We start from the raw sequence: 19,322 nt of genomic DNA, 5'->3' as shown, positions 1-19,322 counted from the left end.
ATATTCATTAAAATTGAGTGTTTAAACAAACTGAGAAACACTCCTGCCCTTATGGCAACATTGTTAGTAAACTAAAAGAAGTCCTAGGTTACGTGTGTTAGACCTCATGGGTATGTGGGCTAGATTCTTGTGATGCATGCAGCAAACTCTAGTCTACTTAATCAAAGAAAATAGTTTTTTTGTACTGCAGAAATGCTGAGCTCACATATTTGAAGGTGCAATCATATGTGAGAATTAAGAAAAAGGTGACTCTGTAAACTATTTGCCTATGATCACACAATTTGAGACAATTTGGGTCAAGTACATTACAGTTAGGCCAAGAAGATTATTTAAGTTACTTGACCTGCAGGTGTTGTAACATATTTATGATTTTTCGAGCCCTGTATATATATATATATATATATATATATATATATATATATATATATATATATATTATTTGTGATAGTCACCTATATCTTTGGCACTGTTTCACAAATCTTCATGAAATTTTTCAAACAAAAGTGTGCCAAAGAATCTTGTTCTGCATGGGGAGTTTCAGTTTGAACTGTTAAGCGGGGGCCAATAAAAATACAGCCGGAACCACCAGATGGAATTACACCAAATTTGGCAGAAATGTAGCTTTCGGTACACAGATTACGCTTTTTGATATTTGGTGTTGATCCGTTTAGTAGTTTTGGTGAAAATAGAGGAAAACCAAATGTGTATTTTTAAATGCGCGAAGGCTTTGCAAATCCTTCCGATCTCGTGCACAGATCTGATTGGCTGCCAACACCTCAACCGGAAGTGTTGCCAGCCATCTTGGCACTCGGCTTCAGCTGAGTCTCAGAATATATATATATTTTTTTAAATCAACAAGAAAAGGAGCCAGGAAAGGGATACCCTGACCCATTAGCTCTAGTGCTGGGGTCCCAGAGAGACTGTGCCAGGGCAAAAAAGTACTTTAAAAAATATATTTTTGCAGTGAATTGGCAACAAAGTTGAAAATTCATGGCAAAAATTAAACAAAAAACAAGCGTGGTCTCCCATGCTTTTTTTGGTAAAGCCCTCCCGGAGGCCCGTGTCCCAAGGGTATATAAAAAATATAGGAGGGGTGCAAGGGCCCCCCTCCTTGGCTTATTTATGCTCCAACTCCTGGGGGCTTAAATCAAATAGTATGCAGTGGGGCCATGCAGCCCCCTGCGCCTGGGGCATTAACACCACCACAGGTCAAAATGTGTTAATTATAGTTGTGGGGTCCTGCGGAACCCCCAGGGCCTAGGGACAGCCATCTCCCTGGGGCTAACAATCCATTATATATGGGGGCATGCTGCCCCCTATTGGCCCCAGAGACAACCACCCCCCCAGGGCTGTTTTGATTATATGTGGGGGGCCGTGTACCACCACCCCCCAGCTCACCCCGCAGCCCCATGGACCACCTCATCCCCAGGGCTGATTTGAAAGAATGAAGGAGGCCCGTTGCAGACCCCGGGAACCACTACCTCTCCGGGGCTGCTTAAACACTGGAGGCGGGGGTGCGAGTTCTAGTTCCCTTAGGGTGCCAGTTATAGTTACTTGAATAACTTTAACTATAACTGCTGATTTTCAATGGTTTTGTGCCAGTAAATTCAGAACCTAACTATAAAATCCCTGTAACTTTTGGCTTTTTAAGTGAATTTCTGGATTTCTTTTAATTCTATTTCCTAACTATAACGTCCCTGTAACCTTTATTTTTTTATATATACACATATATATACATACACATATTTCCAAACAGTAACTCTCCTTGTTCAGTATCTGAAGGTGTCCGAGTTACTTCCTGTGATGTCGGAATTTGCAAGTATATATTTTACATAGCACAAACCTATCAGAGGCAAACATTATACTGTACGGTAATAAGCACCACTGGGAGATAATGTAATGTTATGTTCATCAAGTGGACACTTATTGCATTCAAATATTTACATTTTTTACTCGCAGGTGGATAGAGTGATTTGCCCAGAGTTACATGATTTTGGTCAATTACTGAAGCCATGATTAAAACCCAGGTTCCAAAGTCAGCACCCTAACTGGCAGTACTTCCCTAGGTTTGCAGAAATGCATCCTCTTAGTAGGGCTATATGTTCCACAGATTTGCAGTAATGAGCACTGGAAACAGTGTTTTCGCCAAGTATTCTCCCAAACCTTTGAGGATGTTAAAACTAGTGTGAAATGACAGTAGTCGGTGTTAAAACCTGACTTTATTAATCTTTTTGACTATTACGTCAGCAGGGCCTTCATAAGGTTTCTCTGTAGAATAATCCCTGTTGGCCGTTTTTGAAAAACTATTGGGGATAAAGTTTACATTTTAGCATTGAAGTTGCGAGTGGTTGATGTCCTTTACTTCCGTATTTTTTTTATTCTCTGTGTCCTTTATTTGCTGATTCTTATTAAGAAATGTCTGGGCAGTTCCAGTGTTTCCAAATTACTCTTGTTGTCTGTGTCAAAGATCACGGTTGTGTTCTGTGTCATGCACCGGCGCGCATGCGCACTTGGTGTGGGTTCATGTTGAATGTTTGGCTGGCTCGGAAAAGTTTACCTGCAGACTTGGACTCTTCCTTGTTAAGAAATGCTTTTCATTCTCCAAGTATAAAAATAAATGTACGCCTGGCACTACCACATCATTAAAGGAAGTACAGTACCTGCATTGTGTGGACGAATGGGTCACAGTAGTAGTAGACGCAATGGGAGACTGGCAAACGGGCATTCACAGCTTGTGACATGATGTCCGACCTAAAGTTAAACAGTGTTGCTAGTCTTCTCTATCTGGCCATCGCCCAAAACAACCTCACTACGTGCCCAGTTGATTCATATGTTGGCATGTGGGAGCAGTCAAGGCCTCTTAAAAATACTGTTCTTCCCTACTGGCCATTGCGGTTCGAAGAACCAAAGAGTGTGATTAACAGACTGTGTGTAGTCATTGACATCAAGTGGCTGTTTTGAGGCCTTTTTAAAGTGAGTTATTGGTCGCGGGTCATCAGACACATCTCTAGAAATGTTCTTTTACTACTCATTGGCTTCCAAACTGCCTCGATTAAAGTAATTGAAAAAGGCCGGAAGAACATCAATTTCAGGAATTGAGACCAGAGAGCATGCACAATAAACGTTTTTGGAAATAAGGTTTGCACTGCAAATGATTAAACTGCACTCAATCTCTTACTAATAGTTTACTTTATGCAGTTGGAAATATTTTATTTTCCGCAACTATTCTGTTATTCTTCATGGCTCAAGTCAATTTTTACTTTGCTATTTAGCAAGCAGTGCTGACTTTCCTCGATTTGGCACCTCAATAACTTTTCCTGCCCACATATTTTTTTATGATCTTCAGTCAGTTCCGCCTGATAGTTTACAGATTTATATCTTTCTTCATATTTAGTAGTTTAATTAATGCCTCCCCCATCAAAATGGATGGTATTCTCAAAAACCTCCTACACAGCCCATGCAAGAACTACAACTCTTGGCAACCACAATGCAAAGCTTATAATATGCTGACTATTCCGTATTCCGATAAGAGATGGCACTGAGACCCTTTCAGATTAACCACTGATGAACCACCTGAATGGGGACACACAGGCCCTCATTCCAACCCTGGCGGTCTGTGACAGCCAGGGCAGAGGGCAGCGGAAGCACCGCCAACAGGCTGGCGGTGCTTCCTGGGCTATTCTGACCGCGGCGGGTTGTCACCGCCAGAACCAGGATGGCGGGAACGGGTGTCATGGGGCCCCCTAACAGGGCCCCATACAGATTTTCACTGTCTGCTTTGCAGACAGTGAAAATCGCGACGGGTGCCACTGCACCCGTCGCACCCCTGCAACTCCGCCGGCTCCATTCGGAGCCGGCTTCCTCGTTGCAGGTGCTTTCCCGCTGGGCCGGCGGGCGGCCTTTTGGCGGTCGCCCGCCGGCCCAGCGGGAAAGTTGGAATGGCCGCTGCGGTCTTTTGACCGCGGGGCGGTCATTCGGCGGTAACCGCATGGCGGGCGGCAACTGCCGCCGGCCGCGGTCAGAATGACCGCCACAGTGCCTTAACTGGCATTTAATGATGTATCCTCAGATAGAAAACAGTGCTAAGCTGCAGGGGAGTAAGAGGATGGTAAGGCACCCACAGCAGGATCAGATGGATTCAATCACTCCCTCTTACTACCAACAGTATTGAGTTTGACCAGGAACTTAAAATCACTTTCATGATTTTACTTTAGATTGTAAATGTATCCCTTAACCCTGGAGTGAGATAAAGATCTTTTGTCGAATGTAACCACACCACCATTTGAAAAACAAATTGCGACACATAATTAGCTCTTTGCCCTGATTGAACATTTTATGGGCTAGAGGGCAGTCTCACAACGTTTGTGTGGTTGGACTCAATTAGCAAATCAAAAGTATATAACTTCACACTTCATATTTTTGGACCATTTCTGAAGTAGATGCTGATGACATTAGTGAAAACCCAGTGAGTGCTTCTAGTATGTTTCTTCTTAGTTCTGTCTGTCCTACTTAGCTATTATGTGATTATATTTTTTCATGAGTGCTTTTTGAGACCTGAAGTGGAAATCCAGAAACTCATCTCAAACCAAAATTGACAGCTAGGATGTACTGTTGTGGAACATCCAGCATGATCTCTGTTTTCCAAGGAATTTACCAATGCAAATTTCTTCCTTGCTGGTGGAAAGATTATAACATCAGGTTAAAACAGCAGCTGCTGATTTTAAAGATATCAGTTGTCCTACATATATCTCTTTATAGGGGATGTAACAAAAGTTTATTTGGACTAAGCACAAAAACAAATGTCATCTTTACTTCACCCCGTTGATGACTCCTTCTCTTCCTGCCACCATAACAAATGCCTGCTCCCTGCCCTCCCTGTGTTTTGTCTTTTGCCTTTTCCTCCGACAAGTAATAGCAAGTCATTATGGATTTATTGCAGATGCTTTAGCTCTCCTGAACTCCAGCCAGCACAGGGATTTTCTACTGCTATATCTGTTCATGTAATGGATGGTGTAGTGTTTATTGCTCTCCACCTACTTTAAACACTATGTAAGTCTCACATTTCTGTAACGTTTGGGCATCTGTTTTTATGCACCATGGCTTGGCTTCTACTTTTATGGATGCAGGTTCATGGGCCCACAGAATGGATGTATTTTGTGAGGTAACTCAGAGAATCTGTATTTGTAGTCTGCTGCACTTGCGTATCCCTAATGTTTATTTTACAGTGCTATATCCTGCGGCCCATTTTATAATCTGAGGCCTCAGTGGAACTTGATGACATTAGTGTGAAACCTTGGCATTCCATTGAGGTCCCAGCTTTGAGGCTAGGACAACTGGGCTGCTGGGCTGGCTAGAAGAGGGACCTTCATCTTCTGTAGTCTGACAGTAACAGGTCTTAGATAAGTTGGGGAATGTAGGCAGAACCTCAAAGATAGAAAATTATCAAGAAGATGCAGAATATTTGGGATACACATTCTGAACTAAAGGGGTCAAGTGAAGGAATGATTTGGTTAAAGCCATAAGGATGCACCCAACCCGCAGGACAAGGATGAGTGAGGTCCTTTATTGGATTGGTGGAATATTATGCCAAATTTGTTAAGAACTTTGCGGATAAGACAGAACCATTGACAGCATGTTTTAAGGACAGGAGTGCCTTTCTTGTGGTCTTGTGACCAATACATTTTTTTTGAGAGGGTAAAAGGAGATATTGCCAGTGCTATCATATTGACACCTTGTGAGCTCAAACCCAAATCTAGTATCACTATGGATGCAAGCACTGTAGGAATTGGTGTGGTGTCGGCCCAAGTTGAGATTGATTTGAAAAAAATGGTAGCCTTTACCTCTCGCTCTTTGATGGACTCTGAGAGACAGGATTCTGTCATAGAGAGAGAGGTATTGACTACTGCGTGGGCCATGGAATAGTTCAAAAGTTATGTGTGGGAAGTAAATGTGATTTTGAGTACAGATCTTAAGCGTTTGCTCACAATATTACTGCCAAGTGGTACCAGTAATGCTTCAGCATGTCTAGTCAGACTGGCTGCTAAGTTACAAAGCATGGGATTGCATACATTCCAGGATGGAATAATAAACAAGCTGACTGTCTCCCCTCTTAGCTTTGCCCATTGTTGCATGGCAGGAGAATTTTGATACAAAGGAGGTTGTGATGTATGCTTATGATATTGTTTCAAAATGCAAAGGAACCATTTCAAAGAGAAAAGGGTAAATGTACAAAAGGGAGAGAAGGTATTGAAGGATGTAAAGAATTTTGTGTGGAAGGTTGGTGTCAAAGAGATTTGTGTGAGTGTAGAAGCCAGTCCTTAATCTAAAATTGTAGATGAGTTATCAAGTGAGGGTGACTACTGACATGAGGTATACTTCTCATTCAGACTTATAAACTGAGGAAGAAAGTGTGTGAACATGCACACAAAGGACATTTGGCCCAGTCGTTAACTGTTAAACATACTAAAGAGAATTTTTGGTGGCCAAAAATGTATGAGAAAGCCGTTCAATGGGTATGCAAATGTGCTGTGTGTAAAGGGGGCGAAAAGAGATTGAAAGTTAGTGGAAGCACACAACAACAAATACTAGACCCAGGTGTGCCTTGGTATAAGGTGTGTTGAGATATTATTAGACCCTTAAATTGTTTACCAAAAATGAGGTTTGCTGTGGTATTAGTGAATGTGCACACTAGATGGATTGAGGTTGAGTTTGTAAATTAAATAACTACGGCCAACACCATTAGGGTGTTGAGGAAAAAAAAAATCATGAAAGAAGGCATTCCTACAAATGTATCTACAGTGCAGTTAATAATATGCAAACACCCCCTGTTGAAATTAGGATATTGTTTAAGGACAATATGACATTAAACATTACAGAACATTACAGAACATCAATGTATAATCCACAGGTAAATTGTATTGTTTAAACAGTTAACCGCTTGATTAAATGAGTCATTGTAACAGTGCTAAAAAGCAAGTTGGATATGGAGAGGGCCATTATGGATACAATAAGGACTCTTTGCTTTTGTGTTAACAGTTTTACCAGACACACTCCTTTCAGTATAAAGAGAGGGAGAGAAAGACAAACTATAGTTGAGTAAGAAATGTATATGTGGTTGAAGAAGGAACAACAATGACCTTGAAACAGTGCAAAAGCCTGAGATGTTGAAGATTGAAGGTTGAGTCAAGGCTAAACAGATTAAGGATAGGGGTTAAGTCAGTAGTTGAATAGGAGGTGGTATGTCTAAGTTCAGAGAACTATAACAACTCATAGGTATGAAGGTTAACTATGCCCAGTTGTCAAATGGATAAAATGTAATAGGAAAAGAGCAGGCTTATATGAGAGATACGGGAATAGCGTGGTATTACACCCTGAGGTGGATGAGGAAGGTGAGTGTAGTGGAATGATGTTGAAGAGAGAGGTTGAGTTAATGTGTAGCTAAAAAAAACTTTAGAGGAATGTGGAGGGGTAGTATCTCTGTAGGTGAAGGTGATGGGTTGTGTGTGATTTCTAAAGGTTAAGTGGAAAGTCATGGAGTCTGGTGAGACTTAAATCAACAAAGAATTAGACTAGCAGCTGCCAGGCTTTCTGAATCTGTTAGGTAGAATGAGTTTCTTTTAACCCCTTTCTTATATTTTAATGTTCACCTAAACAGTAATCTCACCCAATTTTATGCTCAGTATTATAGCATTTCAAATTATCCTGCAACTTTTGCAATCGCATATATGTTATGCAACATTGTTTGGTTTCTATTTCATATTGTTGAAGGAAATAGAGGGGATGTGTTATAATGTGAGACCTAGGTGGAACCTGATGATACTAAAGTGATGACCATGGCATTCCATTGAGGTCACCATATTCCAGTCTAGTTTGGTTTGGCTGTTGGACTGGTGAGAAAATATACCTTCATCTTCTGTGGTGGCAGTAAAAAAAAACCCTTTGTTCCTCAGTCAACCCTTCTGTGGAGCAACTTACTACAGCCTTCTACATTTGCATATCCTTAGCGTGTATAGTACAGTGCTATACCCTTCTGCCCAGGCTGTGTCTTTCCATGTGGCTACATAGTGTTATTTTCAGTTCTTAAAAGCTTACTTAGGAAAGTCAGTACGTTAATGTAACAGCTGCTGCAGTCTGCCCTGAGATGGCTATCCAGGTAGGCTGGGGCTGTTCATCTTCTAGGTGACATCATCTAGTTCAATGTGGAGCACTTTCCCTTCCACCCTGAGAGGGTGACTGTGATTTAACTGATTGCATCATCTTTTCAATCCTGAAAATTGTGATTCACAATTCAGCCTTCTTTCTTTCAATGTCTGATCTGTTAAATACCATAGATTTAGGATAACAATATCACCTGCTATTTGCAGCAGTAGATAGCTGCTGGACTGTGGTATTTTATGAAAATTAAAAAAGGGATAGATGAACTTTTGAGAGTATGACAGGGTATTTCTAGTATGTTTTACATAGGTTTTTTGCCTTCAGGGTAATGGCAGAGCAATGCTTGTTTGGCAGTCATAACAGGTCCCTGTTGTTCCTTGTATGCTCCCCCCAAGAACTTTCAGCGGCTAGGCATCACTCTTATTATATTGGTTCTCGTGGGGTCCTGAAACAGGAAGTGTAAGGTGCGGGATGTAAAGTGTCCTATGGAGAATTCCTTGCCATTTCCTCCCAGATATGAAATCAGTCCGCGGCTTCGAGCGTTTTGAGAATTTAAGACTGGCATCTATGGGAGTCATTTGGATAATTAGGTTTTTGTCCTCGGCCCTTCTTCAATCACAGTATCCTTTCTAGTATTTCCAAACTCAGTTGGGAAGGAGTGTCATGATGAAGATGGACAATGATACCAATTTCTTCCAGTCTTCATTACTCAGAGTTGAGGTCTTCCTCACATCAGTCCTGCAATTTCCTTCCTCGCCAAGTCCATATTGCTCTCAACTAATGATGGTGTTTAGCATGATTCAGGAGAATGTCAGAGAAACAATTCATTTTCTGAAGGTAGGAACAGCAGTAGCAACCCACAGGAATGGAGTAAAGGCAGGCAAAAGGTTTATTTGGGGGTTAATCTAGACAATGGATGTGGTTAAGGCTTGCTTTGACATGTCTGTGACAAGGAAGAACTGGATGAATTGAAGATTACCACTTATTCAGTGCTGCATATTTATTGATGTCTCTGACCTGCCTGGGGTGCCCTACATAGAGACATACCTTATTCTTCCTGTCACTTGGCCAAGCATCTTGAGGAGAAGTCTTAAAGGTAATATCCTCTCATATGGGACTTACACCACAGAAATGAATAACTATACATATGTGGAACAGAAGGACTGTTGCCCTTAAGGGTGGTCAGAAAGCACAATTTCTTAATGATAAGGAATCAAACGTACCATCATCATATCGTGTGTGTAACTTAGTAGAAGGTGTGTCACTTGGGTATCACTTGGGCATTTGTCAGAGTCTGTTCATCTTGGTTTCAGACATACAGACTGTGTCGTATACATTGTGTTTATACAGACATAAATCTCTTTTGGATCTGCACACAATTCTTGTTATTAAACCCAACTCTTAGGTATCACTTAATAAATTAAAGTACCGTAGTTGAGTTTGGGTCAGTTGGATGTAGAATTTAGAAGATTTGAAGCACTCAAGAGTACATACAATACAATAAGTCAAACTCCAAGAGTTGTGCAGATATTTTACTTCTGCAGACATTTTATCCCTGAGAAAAGAGACCATCAGCCGCCTCAGAAATTTGGTGACACAACTCTGTTTCCGTCTGCTAGTTAGTTAAAAATTATCAAAAGCAACAGTGGAATAACAATATCAGTGTCATTTAGAAAGTCCTGGTGTGTAAAGGAGATGCATGTTTTGTGTTTACAGTTCTTAATATTGTTAAATTAACCTGATTGATTGTATTGCTTTGTGAAAGTAGTTTAATTTGTAATCACACGTATGTTGTGAATTCATGATGTGTTTAACTTTGTCTGTTTTCTGTTATTGTGTTAATGTAGGATATTGCAACCAGAATCCTTAAGCAAGACCTGGCACTGAAACCTCAAGTTATCAATCAAGACTGTTTACACATCTCTACACCTTTCTCCCAAATAAATTACTCAGCGCCTTTATGACAGCACTGTGACATTTTGAAAAATGCACATGATAAAGAGCCAAGGAAGCTATAATAAATATGAATTAGAAATATATAACAATAATGTATGTATACAGTGTACATAACACAGTGGGTATCCCTGTAAACAGAATGTTATGTAACTACTACATTTATGCCACCACAAGGAAGCCGGGATTGGAATATGAATTTGGTATACACAATATCATTGATCTTTGATTGAACTGGTTTTGGCCAGTAGAGTTGCTAAAAACTGTATTTAAATAGTCATGTTTTCAATAAATGCTTCCTACTAAATATTAAACTGTATCAGACATTATTTCTTGTTGAAAAGTCAAAAGCCTCTTGAAAGATGAAACCTGTTCTGCCTTGGTGAATGAACTAGGCAATGAGCACTTCTGTCAAGAAGGTATGGTATTGTAATCCCTAAAGATGTGATATGCTACAAGAACAGAGAATGTAACCATCCTTTCCGTAACCTGAGCTGTTTCACAAACGTTTTTTCTATATATTGAACATTTACACCCGAGTTCATTGTCACTTGCATGCTTTGAATGCTTTGAAAATTGATTAACTGTGAATGTTGCCTGATACGCCATTTCTTGACTTATTGCTGAGCTGTCTTCTAAAGGACAGCAGCCCCTCATTGATACTGTGAGTAATACAATAAAAATTGTTTGTTTATTAATTATTCCAGTGGTAACCAATAATACTGCAAAATATTTATGAGATGAGATATTTTTGTATAGGTGGAACAGTCTAGAGCATTCGTTATTCTATGAACCTGATTCACAAATATAAACTTAAACCTTTGGGTAAGTTTACTATTTTGTTGATATTCAGAAACTATTAATTTAATTTTATGACTGTGGAGACTGCAGTTGAGGCCGAGAACTCAGCACATCAAAAGATAGGACTGGCCTATCTTTTTATGGGTGGAGTAGCTGCCATGGAAACAAAATCCAATCAAAATCCTATCCTAGTTCATGCAATGTTAATTGTAACTACAATAACGATAGACAGAATGGCAGCTGCATGCTTATTAAATGTTTGTTAAGGGACCAGCAGCATCAGAACGAAATATATTCATACACATATTAGTACCCACTGGCCACAGGGCAATTCCATTTGAATTCAACGCAGTCAAATTTATACATTCCATTTTGCACATGTTATTCAGGTCAGCATCAGTGACGATTCTTTCAATTGCCAATCTGGAAATTGTGTCAAAATAACATTGGAACAGGAGTCCCTGGAGAAGTGTGAGGCTCAGATGGCCCAGATCCCTCAAATAAGGAGTGGCCTTTTAAGGGGCATGGAGGATTCCTTGCTCGTACAGGGCCCCTCTTTTGAGCCCAATACCTCAGCCCCGCAGAGCCCAGCAATGGGGTTGTCCACGAACTTTTGCTTTCCCTCACAAAAGAGATTCGGGAAAAGTTTGAGATCTCTGAGAGTAATCAAGCTAAGATACATGAAGCGTGTATGGTTTGGAGACCAAGATTAATCAGTTAACAGATCGGGTTGGTAAGGTGGAGGAGGCCGTGGAACAGCAAAAAGGCCAGGTGTTGGTTAACTCTCAAGATATCTTGCAACTTAAAAGCGGGGAGAGGAACCTACAGGATAAATTAGAGTTTTTGGAGACCAATATGAGAAGAAACAATATTAGGGTTCTAGGAGTCCCGGAGGGGACAGAAGGGGCGGATCTTAAGGGATATATGGTCTCACTGATAAAAGACACAATGCCAGGTTTAGCACATTTGAAGTTGGAGGACGATATTCAAAGAATACATCGAGATCCATTCTAAAAGAACGCGGGTAGGAAATCCCCCAGAAGAATCCTAGTGAATTTTGCTACTTATTCAATAAAAGAGAAGATCCTGTCCGAGGCTTTGAAGGTGGGAAATTGTGTTAAAGATGGCTGGTCTTTTAGAATACGGTCAGATGTCTCTAGAGTGACCTTGGACAGACAGTGGGAGTTGGGGAAATTAATGCAAGAGCTTTGTTCCTTGGGGGCAACAGTGCAGCTGAGATTTCCCGCGGCCCTACGGATTATGTGGCAGAATAAAACTCATAGCATAAGAGATCCAGAGGAGGTTAGGGCCTTTATAGAACAGATGAAGTCGTCGCAATAATGTTATAATGTTGGTATGATTGGATACAGCCCGGTGTACGGAGTGCTCCATGGGATAACTATGGTTGTCCTATTAAAAGAAAGGACAGGGGTATGAGGGGGCTTTGTGTGGTGTGGGGAGTGTGTTGTTTTGGGTGTGGGAGCATGGTGAGAAAAAAAGATAAAAATATAAAAGTCCTCAGGATGGTTTTGTCACAATTAAAGAAGTGAAGGACCCAAGAAGTTTCTCTAGAAGATGGGTAAGCAGGAGGGTTTATTCCTAAAACTAATTTCATGGAATATCAACGGGTTAAGGGTCGAGCGTCGAAGAAGAAAGATTCTGGAGTTTCTCAGACAGGCAGAAGAGGATGTGATTATTTTACAAGAGACGCATCTCTCACGAGAAGAATGGGAAAATGTGTTTAAAAACACGCGGTGGATCTCCCGGGGGATAGTGACTAATCAATTGTGCCCAATTTAAGGTGTTGCTATTCTTTTTAAAGAGAAAATAACTAAGGGGTTATGCATAGGCGATGTGCAGGTAGATTCAAAGGGCAGATGGGTGGTGGTTGAGGTTTGTTTTTTGGACTATGGCTTACGATTGTAGGCTATTATGGCCCCAATACGGATGATTTTACCCCGTTTATAGAACTGTATAACCTTCTTTTGAAAACTAAGTATCCGGTTGTGTTAGGAGGGGACTTTAATATATTGTTGAATTTGGATTTGGACAAATTCACCACCCGGGCGACGGCTAACTCCCCTAGAAGTAGGTCAATGATTAAACAGGCGATGATTGATTTGGGGCCTGCAGATGTGTGGCAGGTTAAGGGGGGAGTAGGGCCCAGATTCACCTTTTATAATAAGAAATATGGGCATAAATCCAGAATAGATTTTTTTTATTGCAAAATAGCCTTCTAGGGAATGTTTCTTATATAGCTCATGCCCCGGCACATCTTTCAGATCATGCTGCTGTTAAGTTGTATCTCTCCTTCACAGTGCAAGTTCCTAGGGTTTGGTGTACAATAAGTCGTTCATTATTATTGGATGACTTGATAATTGAGATATTAAGAAAGGATACAAGAGTATTTTTTTAGAGGAATCAGGGTTCAGCTAGTTTGCAAATAATATGGGCTGCATACAAAGCCAATATAAGGGGGAGATTGATTAGTTTGGCCGCATATAGGCGTAGTGAGGAAAGAGGGAAGTTACGTAATATTGAGACCAGAATGGCAACTTTGCAGGAGTCCATATAGGCGGCACAGAAAACAGAGAACAAGGTTCAATTAAGGATACTTGAGCAGCAATATGAAAAAGCACATTTGAACTTAGAGTGTTTTTTAGAAAGCCAAGGAAGGAAGAAATGGGAAGCTAGTCAGTATGCTCATTTTGAATGCGGGGAAGGATGCAGTAAATTATTAGCTTGGAAAACAAAGTCAGATCGTTCAAAGAAATATATTTCTTCAATAAGGTCTGAGGTCACCGGGCAGATCTGTATAGAAAGAACAGAAATAGAAGCTGCTTTTGTTTCCTTTTTTCAAACCTTGTACTCAGATGAGTTGCGGAACTCTGAGGAGCAGATTAGGGACTTCTTGACTAAGGTTAGATTGCCTTGTCTGGAGAACTCAGCACGACATATATTAGAAGGAGAGTTAACTGAGATGGAACTAATTGAAGTTCTTAAGGGTTTGAAGAGAGGGAAGGCATCTGGCCCAGATAACCTCCCGAATGAGTTGTATTTGGTACTGAGGGAAGAACTAATCCCGGTTTTATTGAAGTTGTTCAACTATATGCTTCTGGAAGGGGCGCATGCACTGAGTTCTTGGGCTGAGGCTGTAATTTGTTTGATTTTGAAACCCCGTAAAGATCCAACACAATGTTCTTCTTATCGGCCTATTTCATTACTTAATTCAGATTATAGAATTTATACAAGCTTGCTATCTAAAAGGCTGGGGAAAGTCATTCCTGGACTAGTCCATCCAGATCAGAAGGGGTTTATTAAAGGCAAACAGCTACAGGAATTAGTGCATGACTTGCTGGCGGCAATGGACATGGCCTCAGCAGAGAGGCTCCCTCTGGCAATAATAACTTTTGACGCGGCTAAGGCATTTGATCAGGTAAATTGGCTATTTTTGCAGGTTGTAATGGAGATGTTTGGATTAGGGACCACTTTCATTAGAGCAGTCACAGAGCTATATAGGTCACCAACAGCGAGAATTTTGATTAACGATGTGCTATCACAGGAAGTAGGCCTTCTTAGAAGGACACGTCAGGATTGCCCCTTATCCCCTCTATTATTTGATTTATATATTGAGCCTCTTGCAATATCGCTTAGAAATAACAGGGAAATTCTTTCCTTTCACAGTAAGGGTTGGGAGAAGAAAGTTGCATTGTATGCAGATGATCTGATGATTTATACTAGAGATCTTTCTTTTTCACTTCCCTCAATAAATTTGGTGATAGAAGGTTTTGGTAGAATGTCGGGTTACAATGTTAATGTTGAGAAGACAGAGATTATGTGCTGGAATATGTTATATGAATCCCCGTTAGTTAAACAAGAGATTAGATATTTAGGAGTTCAGATTATAAAAGATCTGGGGGACCTAGCAAGGATAAATTTTGAGAAAGTCCATTTTGAGACTAAGAAACTCCTGAAAAATGATAATTTTGCCAAAATGTACTTTCTTATTTAACGCTATCCCCTTGAAATTCAAGGGTAAGTGGTTTACAAAACTGCAGGGAGATTTGTCTTCGTTTGTCTGGGCGCATAAGGGAATAAGGATATCTTGGAAGAAGCTGTGTAAGAAGAAGGAATGGGGGGGTTAGCAACACCTGATTTCTATAAGTATTATTTGGCTTTTCAATTTAAGAATAGCAGAATTCTTCTAAGTAAAAAGTCTGAGTATACCCCAATGTGGGAAGCTTTGACAGCACACGCGGAGGAAGGGGCCCAGTTTATTTTGTATACATTTGGTCATTCAAGGTTTTAAAAAAAAGTTAGACTTAAGATTCCATGGCAGGCCTGTAAGGTCTGGCTACAGATTTGTAATCTACTAGGGATATTTTATTATTCTGGATTAGCCCCCATTTGGGATTCGCCAGGGACCCCGGTATGTCTCCTTGATAAGGTATCAATTCCGCTGAAAGTGAGTGGGGTACTACGGTGGGGACAGATTATAGAGGATGTGAAGTTGATTCCATGGGCAACATTTTTGGAGAGAGCGGGGGGTCCGTTTCTAAATTTAAATATTATCAGTTGGCTAGTTGGATTAAATCGTTACAAGAAGGAGAAATTGGTAGATCTAGTTGGGAGGAGAAATTAACTCAGAGACCTTTACTTAAAGAAATTGCGTTTTGGTATCAAGCCTTGTTGGAGGCAACTGAGGAGGATCCCCCCCTCCCGCTCCAGAAGTGGGGAGAGGTTTTCCAACCATTGATATAATATTGTTGTGACAAAGGTCATGTTCAATTCTTTGGTCCGCTGTTAAATCAGCGGCAATGAGGAGGAATCATTTGTTTACTTTGCATAGAGTGTATTGGACTCCAGCAAGGCTATCCCACATTGGCAAAATTCAGAAAAATTGTCCACGATGTGATGACCCAAATGCGGATGATATTCATATGTTTTGGAACTGTCCCAGCCTAGTTAATTTTTGGGAAGCCGTGCAGAAAGTCCTAAACAAGATATTTGGTGAAGGAATAACATTGAATTCTGTTCTAGTTTTATTTGGGGTTTGTGACTTGAAAGCCCAAACACAGCAATGTCTTTTGTTTGTTTTGATGCTTATTGCCCGGCGGCAAATCTGTTATAAATGGTTATGCTCACTACCTCCCACAGTGCAGGAGCAGCAGAACTCGGTAGATCGACTATATAAGTTGGACAGAGCCGAGCCTATTAGCAAAAGAGATATTTTTTGGTTGGGATGGGAAAATGTTTGTCAAATCCTTACTTGATTGGAGGTGCTCAGTTTGGTTATGAAGTCCGATGATTATACCTGATCCCCCCTTCCGCACGTCTAGGCCCATTGTCCATTTATGGTACTAGGCGGATAGATGGGAAGGATTTGCCAAGTCTATAGGGGGATCCATGGAAGAGAGTGGCAGGTGGAGTGGCCCGTTGATATTGTGGGGCTATACACCTGGGGGGTCAAGGAGTAGTGGATCCTTCCTTTATTGGCACGGATTAGTGAGATGAGGACATAAAAAAATAATAATAATAATAATAACTTATGCAATGGATGGTGTCTTTAGGTCTCTAGTAGAGGTAAACCACATGCATGTCATTTACTGAATAGTTTCATTAAAAATTATAATTTCTCTTGTATCATGGATGCACTGAATAAAGTCTCTGTACAATTAATTTGCCAATTCTTGGTTCCCCAAATACTTTCTTTTTTTATATTTTCTTTTCAGTTTTCATAAACTTGAATAGCAAGTGACTCAATACGCAGTGCAAAATAAATCGACCTGTGATCAGATCAGAATCCTTTTAGGTTTTTCTGGTTCTTGGGAATAATAAAAGGCAGATGGGTCTGACCCATCATCACTGTTAAAATAAGGAAAACATTTCTGAGACTATATATAGGCTGGGCCATACAATGCTTTTACAGTGTATAATTATATATATCACGAGGGCTATTCATTCTATAAATAAAATGATGTCCATAACGATGAAAACAAACTATCTCTTGGTGATTTTCAGCATTCAGATAGGAGTCTTCGTTGTCTACAGTGAGATAAGAACTCAAATCATAACTCAGTTTTTTAACAGCATTTATGCCCAATTAATTCACAAAGGAGCCAGGAACTATAATATAATCTAGGGAAACTTTCAAAACATAGGGCATTCAAATCATTTCAGTCAGGCCCATAATATAATAGGATACCTTTAACCAAACAGCACAGCATGCACAGTGATGTTTACAGCATAATAATCCCCATGTGCTCTGTGAGAAGAAGAATGCAGCTGCAATTCCTGAACCACAGAAAACGACACTATCTTCTCAGAAATATAGCTCTCATGTATAAGGAGCACAATTAAAATCAACATTATAATCCACATTAAAAGGGAAAACACTCAGGTAGCAATCCTGATGTATGAAATGGTACAGAAAGGCATATGTTTGAAACCAACAGCAAAAAGGAAGCCACTTGTAGTGTTGAGTACTGGAGAAAGGTTTATTATTTCTCTTTTTTCAAAATCTGCATCAGAATGATTTTTAAATAGCACAATTTCTTGTAGTGGAATCCTTTTATTTGATGTTCATTCTGTTGGCGGCTCACAATAAACCCGAGCAGTTGTTTCAATAAGTGGGATAGTTGAGATCACAGCATCAGGTTCACCTGTTCAAACTGGTGGATATTCGTCTAATGCTGGGAACTCTACAGGAACCTCAGTCCTTTGAATGGGGTTCAGGACTTCAGTGCAGCTGTACCCTTATTTGAATAGCTCTTGCAGAGTAGGGAGGATGATGTTGTGATCTTCTTCAGATGGACCTCGGTGATAGTTTACTGAACAGAATCAGCTACATAATGGTTGTTGACATGATTGAATAACATCTTCCTGTTGATGACAAGATTATTGTCCAAGACAAACTGAAAGAGGAGGTCTGCAAAATGACCCTAAGACTTGTTTGTCAGGAATCATTTCCTTCCCAAATTCTCCCATTCTGGTGAGCCACCCACCAGTAGAATTAAGAATCTTATCTTTAACAGTGGCAGATTCAGAGTTCTTCACATTAGATAATTCAGTTCTCATTTCTTCTGCATTTAGTAACAGAGTGAATAGTATAAAAGGATCAGGTATTTTTGCCTCTGCCACCTTTCCAAGGACACCAAGGTCAAACACATATATTGGTCACTTTAAAGAGCTTTCTGTATGGGGTATGACCACCTTATACTCCTCTTGGAAAAAATATTTAGTGCTCGCTGAACTCCAGACAGATTATTCAGCCAGGTCAATCCTGTATCGAATAACCTAACAGTCAAAGCTTGTTTAAGCATTCTGTTGGCTCGTTCTACAATGCCATCAGTGGCATAAGGAAACTTGAGGGGGGGCCCCTGCAAAGTACATGGAGAGGTCCCCCTCCGGACTCATTTAGGAGCTATTAGGCTAGGGTACTGTGGTGAGAGGGTCCCCTGGAGTTCGGCCCCCTGCACCTCGGGGTCCGCGGGGGGGCTCTGTTACACCACTGAACACAGTGTGATTTTGGAAGGAAAGGTACCAATGTAGCAGTTGACTTCCCAGAGCAGACTTATCGCTTATACACACATTAGCAGTGAACAAAGGATCAGTGTCTCAGTAAAAGGTATGAACTGCTCCCATTGCTACTAGATAAGGCAAGTCCTTTCTGACCGCTTGAGTAGTGGCAGACTTTTGTGGCCACGCCCATAGGAATTTAGTGCATGAATCGACTGCCAACAATATATATTTTTATTGGTTAACACTTGGGGTTAGCCCAATGTGGTTGAGGATAATTTATCAAAGAAAGGGGAGTCTGTGCTGGTCTTGAAAAGACTGAATGTTTTATCTGTTGACAAATAGTGCATTTCTGCACATATTGTTTTGTTAGTTTTGGTAAACAGGGCCGCCAGTATCATTTCTATAGCAATGACACAATAGCGCTAGTGCCAGCACGAGCAGAAGCTATTCCCTCAGAAGTTGCCTTACTTAAAATTAACCTAGCTCATTTATTAGGAATATGTCTATACTTTAGTCTGGGTATAAAAAAACACAAGAGGTTACCTGTAGTAAGAGTGTAGAAGTATTTAGAAGGCAAACCATCAGGAAGTTTATCCCCTTTCAACATTGCTTTATTGGTACCAAAATGTCTGCATCAATCTTAAATTTGAGATCAAGTTACAGAAGCCAACTTAGAGGTTTGCTTTGCAGTTTTGCAGCCACGTCTGCTGTACATGTCTCTTTGGCATGAGTACCTTCTCATTTATAGACAATGGTGTGCTGTACATGGACCAAAAAAAGCTTGTACCGTAGAACAGCTATCTTTCCCCAAAGCTGTTCACGTTTTGTTCACTTCCTTTTGAATCTCTTAATCTTTTCAAGAGTCAATATGATGAATCCATGTTATATCCTTA

General features: G+C 40.5%; 1 protein-coding gene across 3 annotated transcripts in view; it reads left to right on the top strand.

Annotated features, from left to right (window-relative positions):
* Window positions 1-10,421, top strand: part of RBP4 (retinol binding protein 4) — a 29,461-nt gene extending 19,040 nt beyond the window's left edge. For all 3 annotated transcript variants that reach the window (XM_069239835.1, XM_069239836.1, XM_069239837.1), the window contains exon 6: window positions 10,002-10,421. In XM_069239835.1, coding sequence (XP_069095936.1) covers window positions 10,002-10,024 — 23 coding nt within the window. In that variant the 3' untranslated portion in view covers window positions 10,025-10,421. The remainder of the gene's footprint in view (window positions 1-10,001) is intronic.
* The last annotated feature ends 8,901 nt before the right edge of the window (window positions 10,422-19,322 follow it).

Source organism: Pleurodeles waltl, chromosome 6 (genome assembly GCF_031143425.1).
Source record: "Pleurodeles waltl isolate 20211129_DDA chromosome 6, aPleWal1.hap1.20221129, whole genome shotgun sequence".
In the NCBI taxonomy this organism is placed as follows: Eukaryota; Metazoa; Chordata; class Amphibia; order Caudata; family Salamandridae; genus Pleurodeles; species Pleurodeles waltl.
The sequence above is the reverse complement of the archived record's forward strand: the minus strand, read 5'-3'. Positions and strand labels throughout refer to the sequence as shown.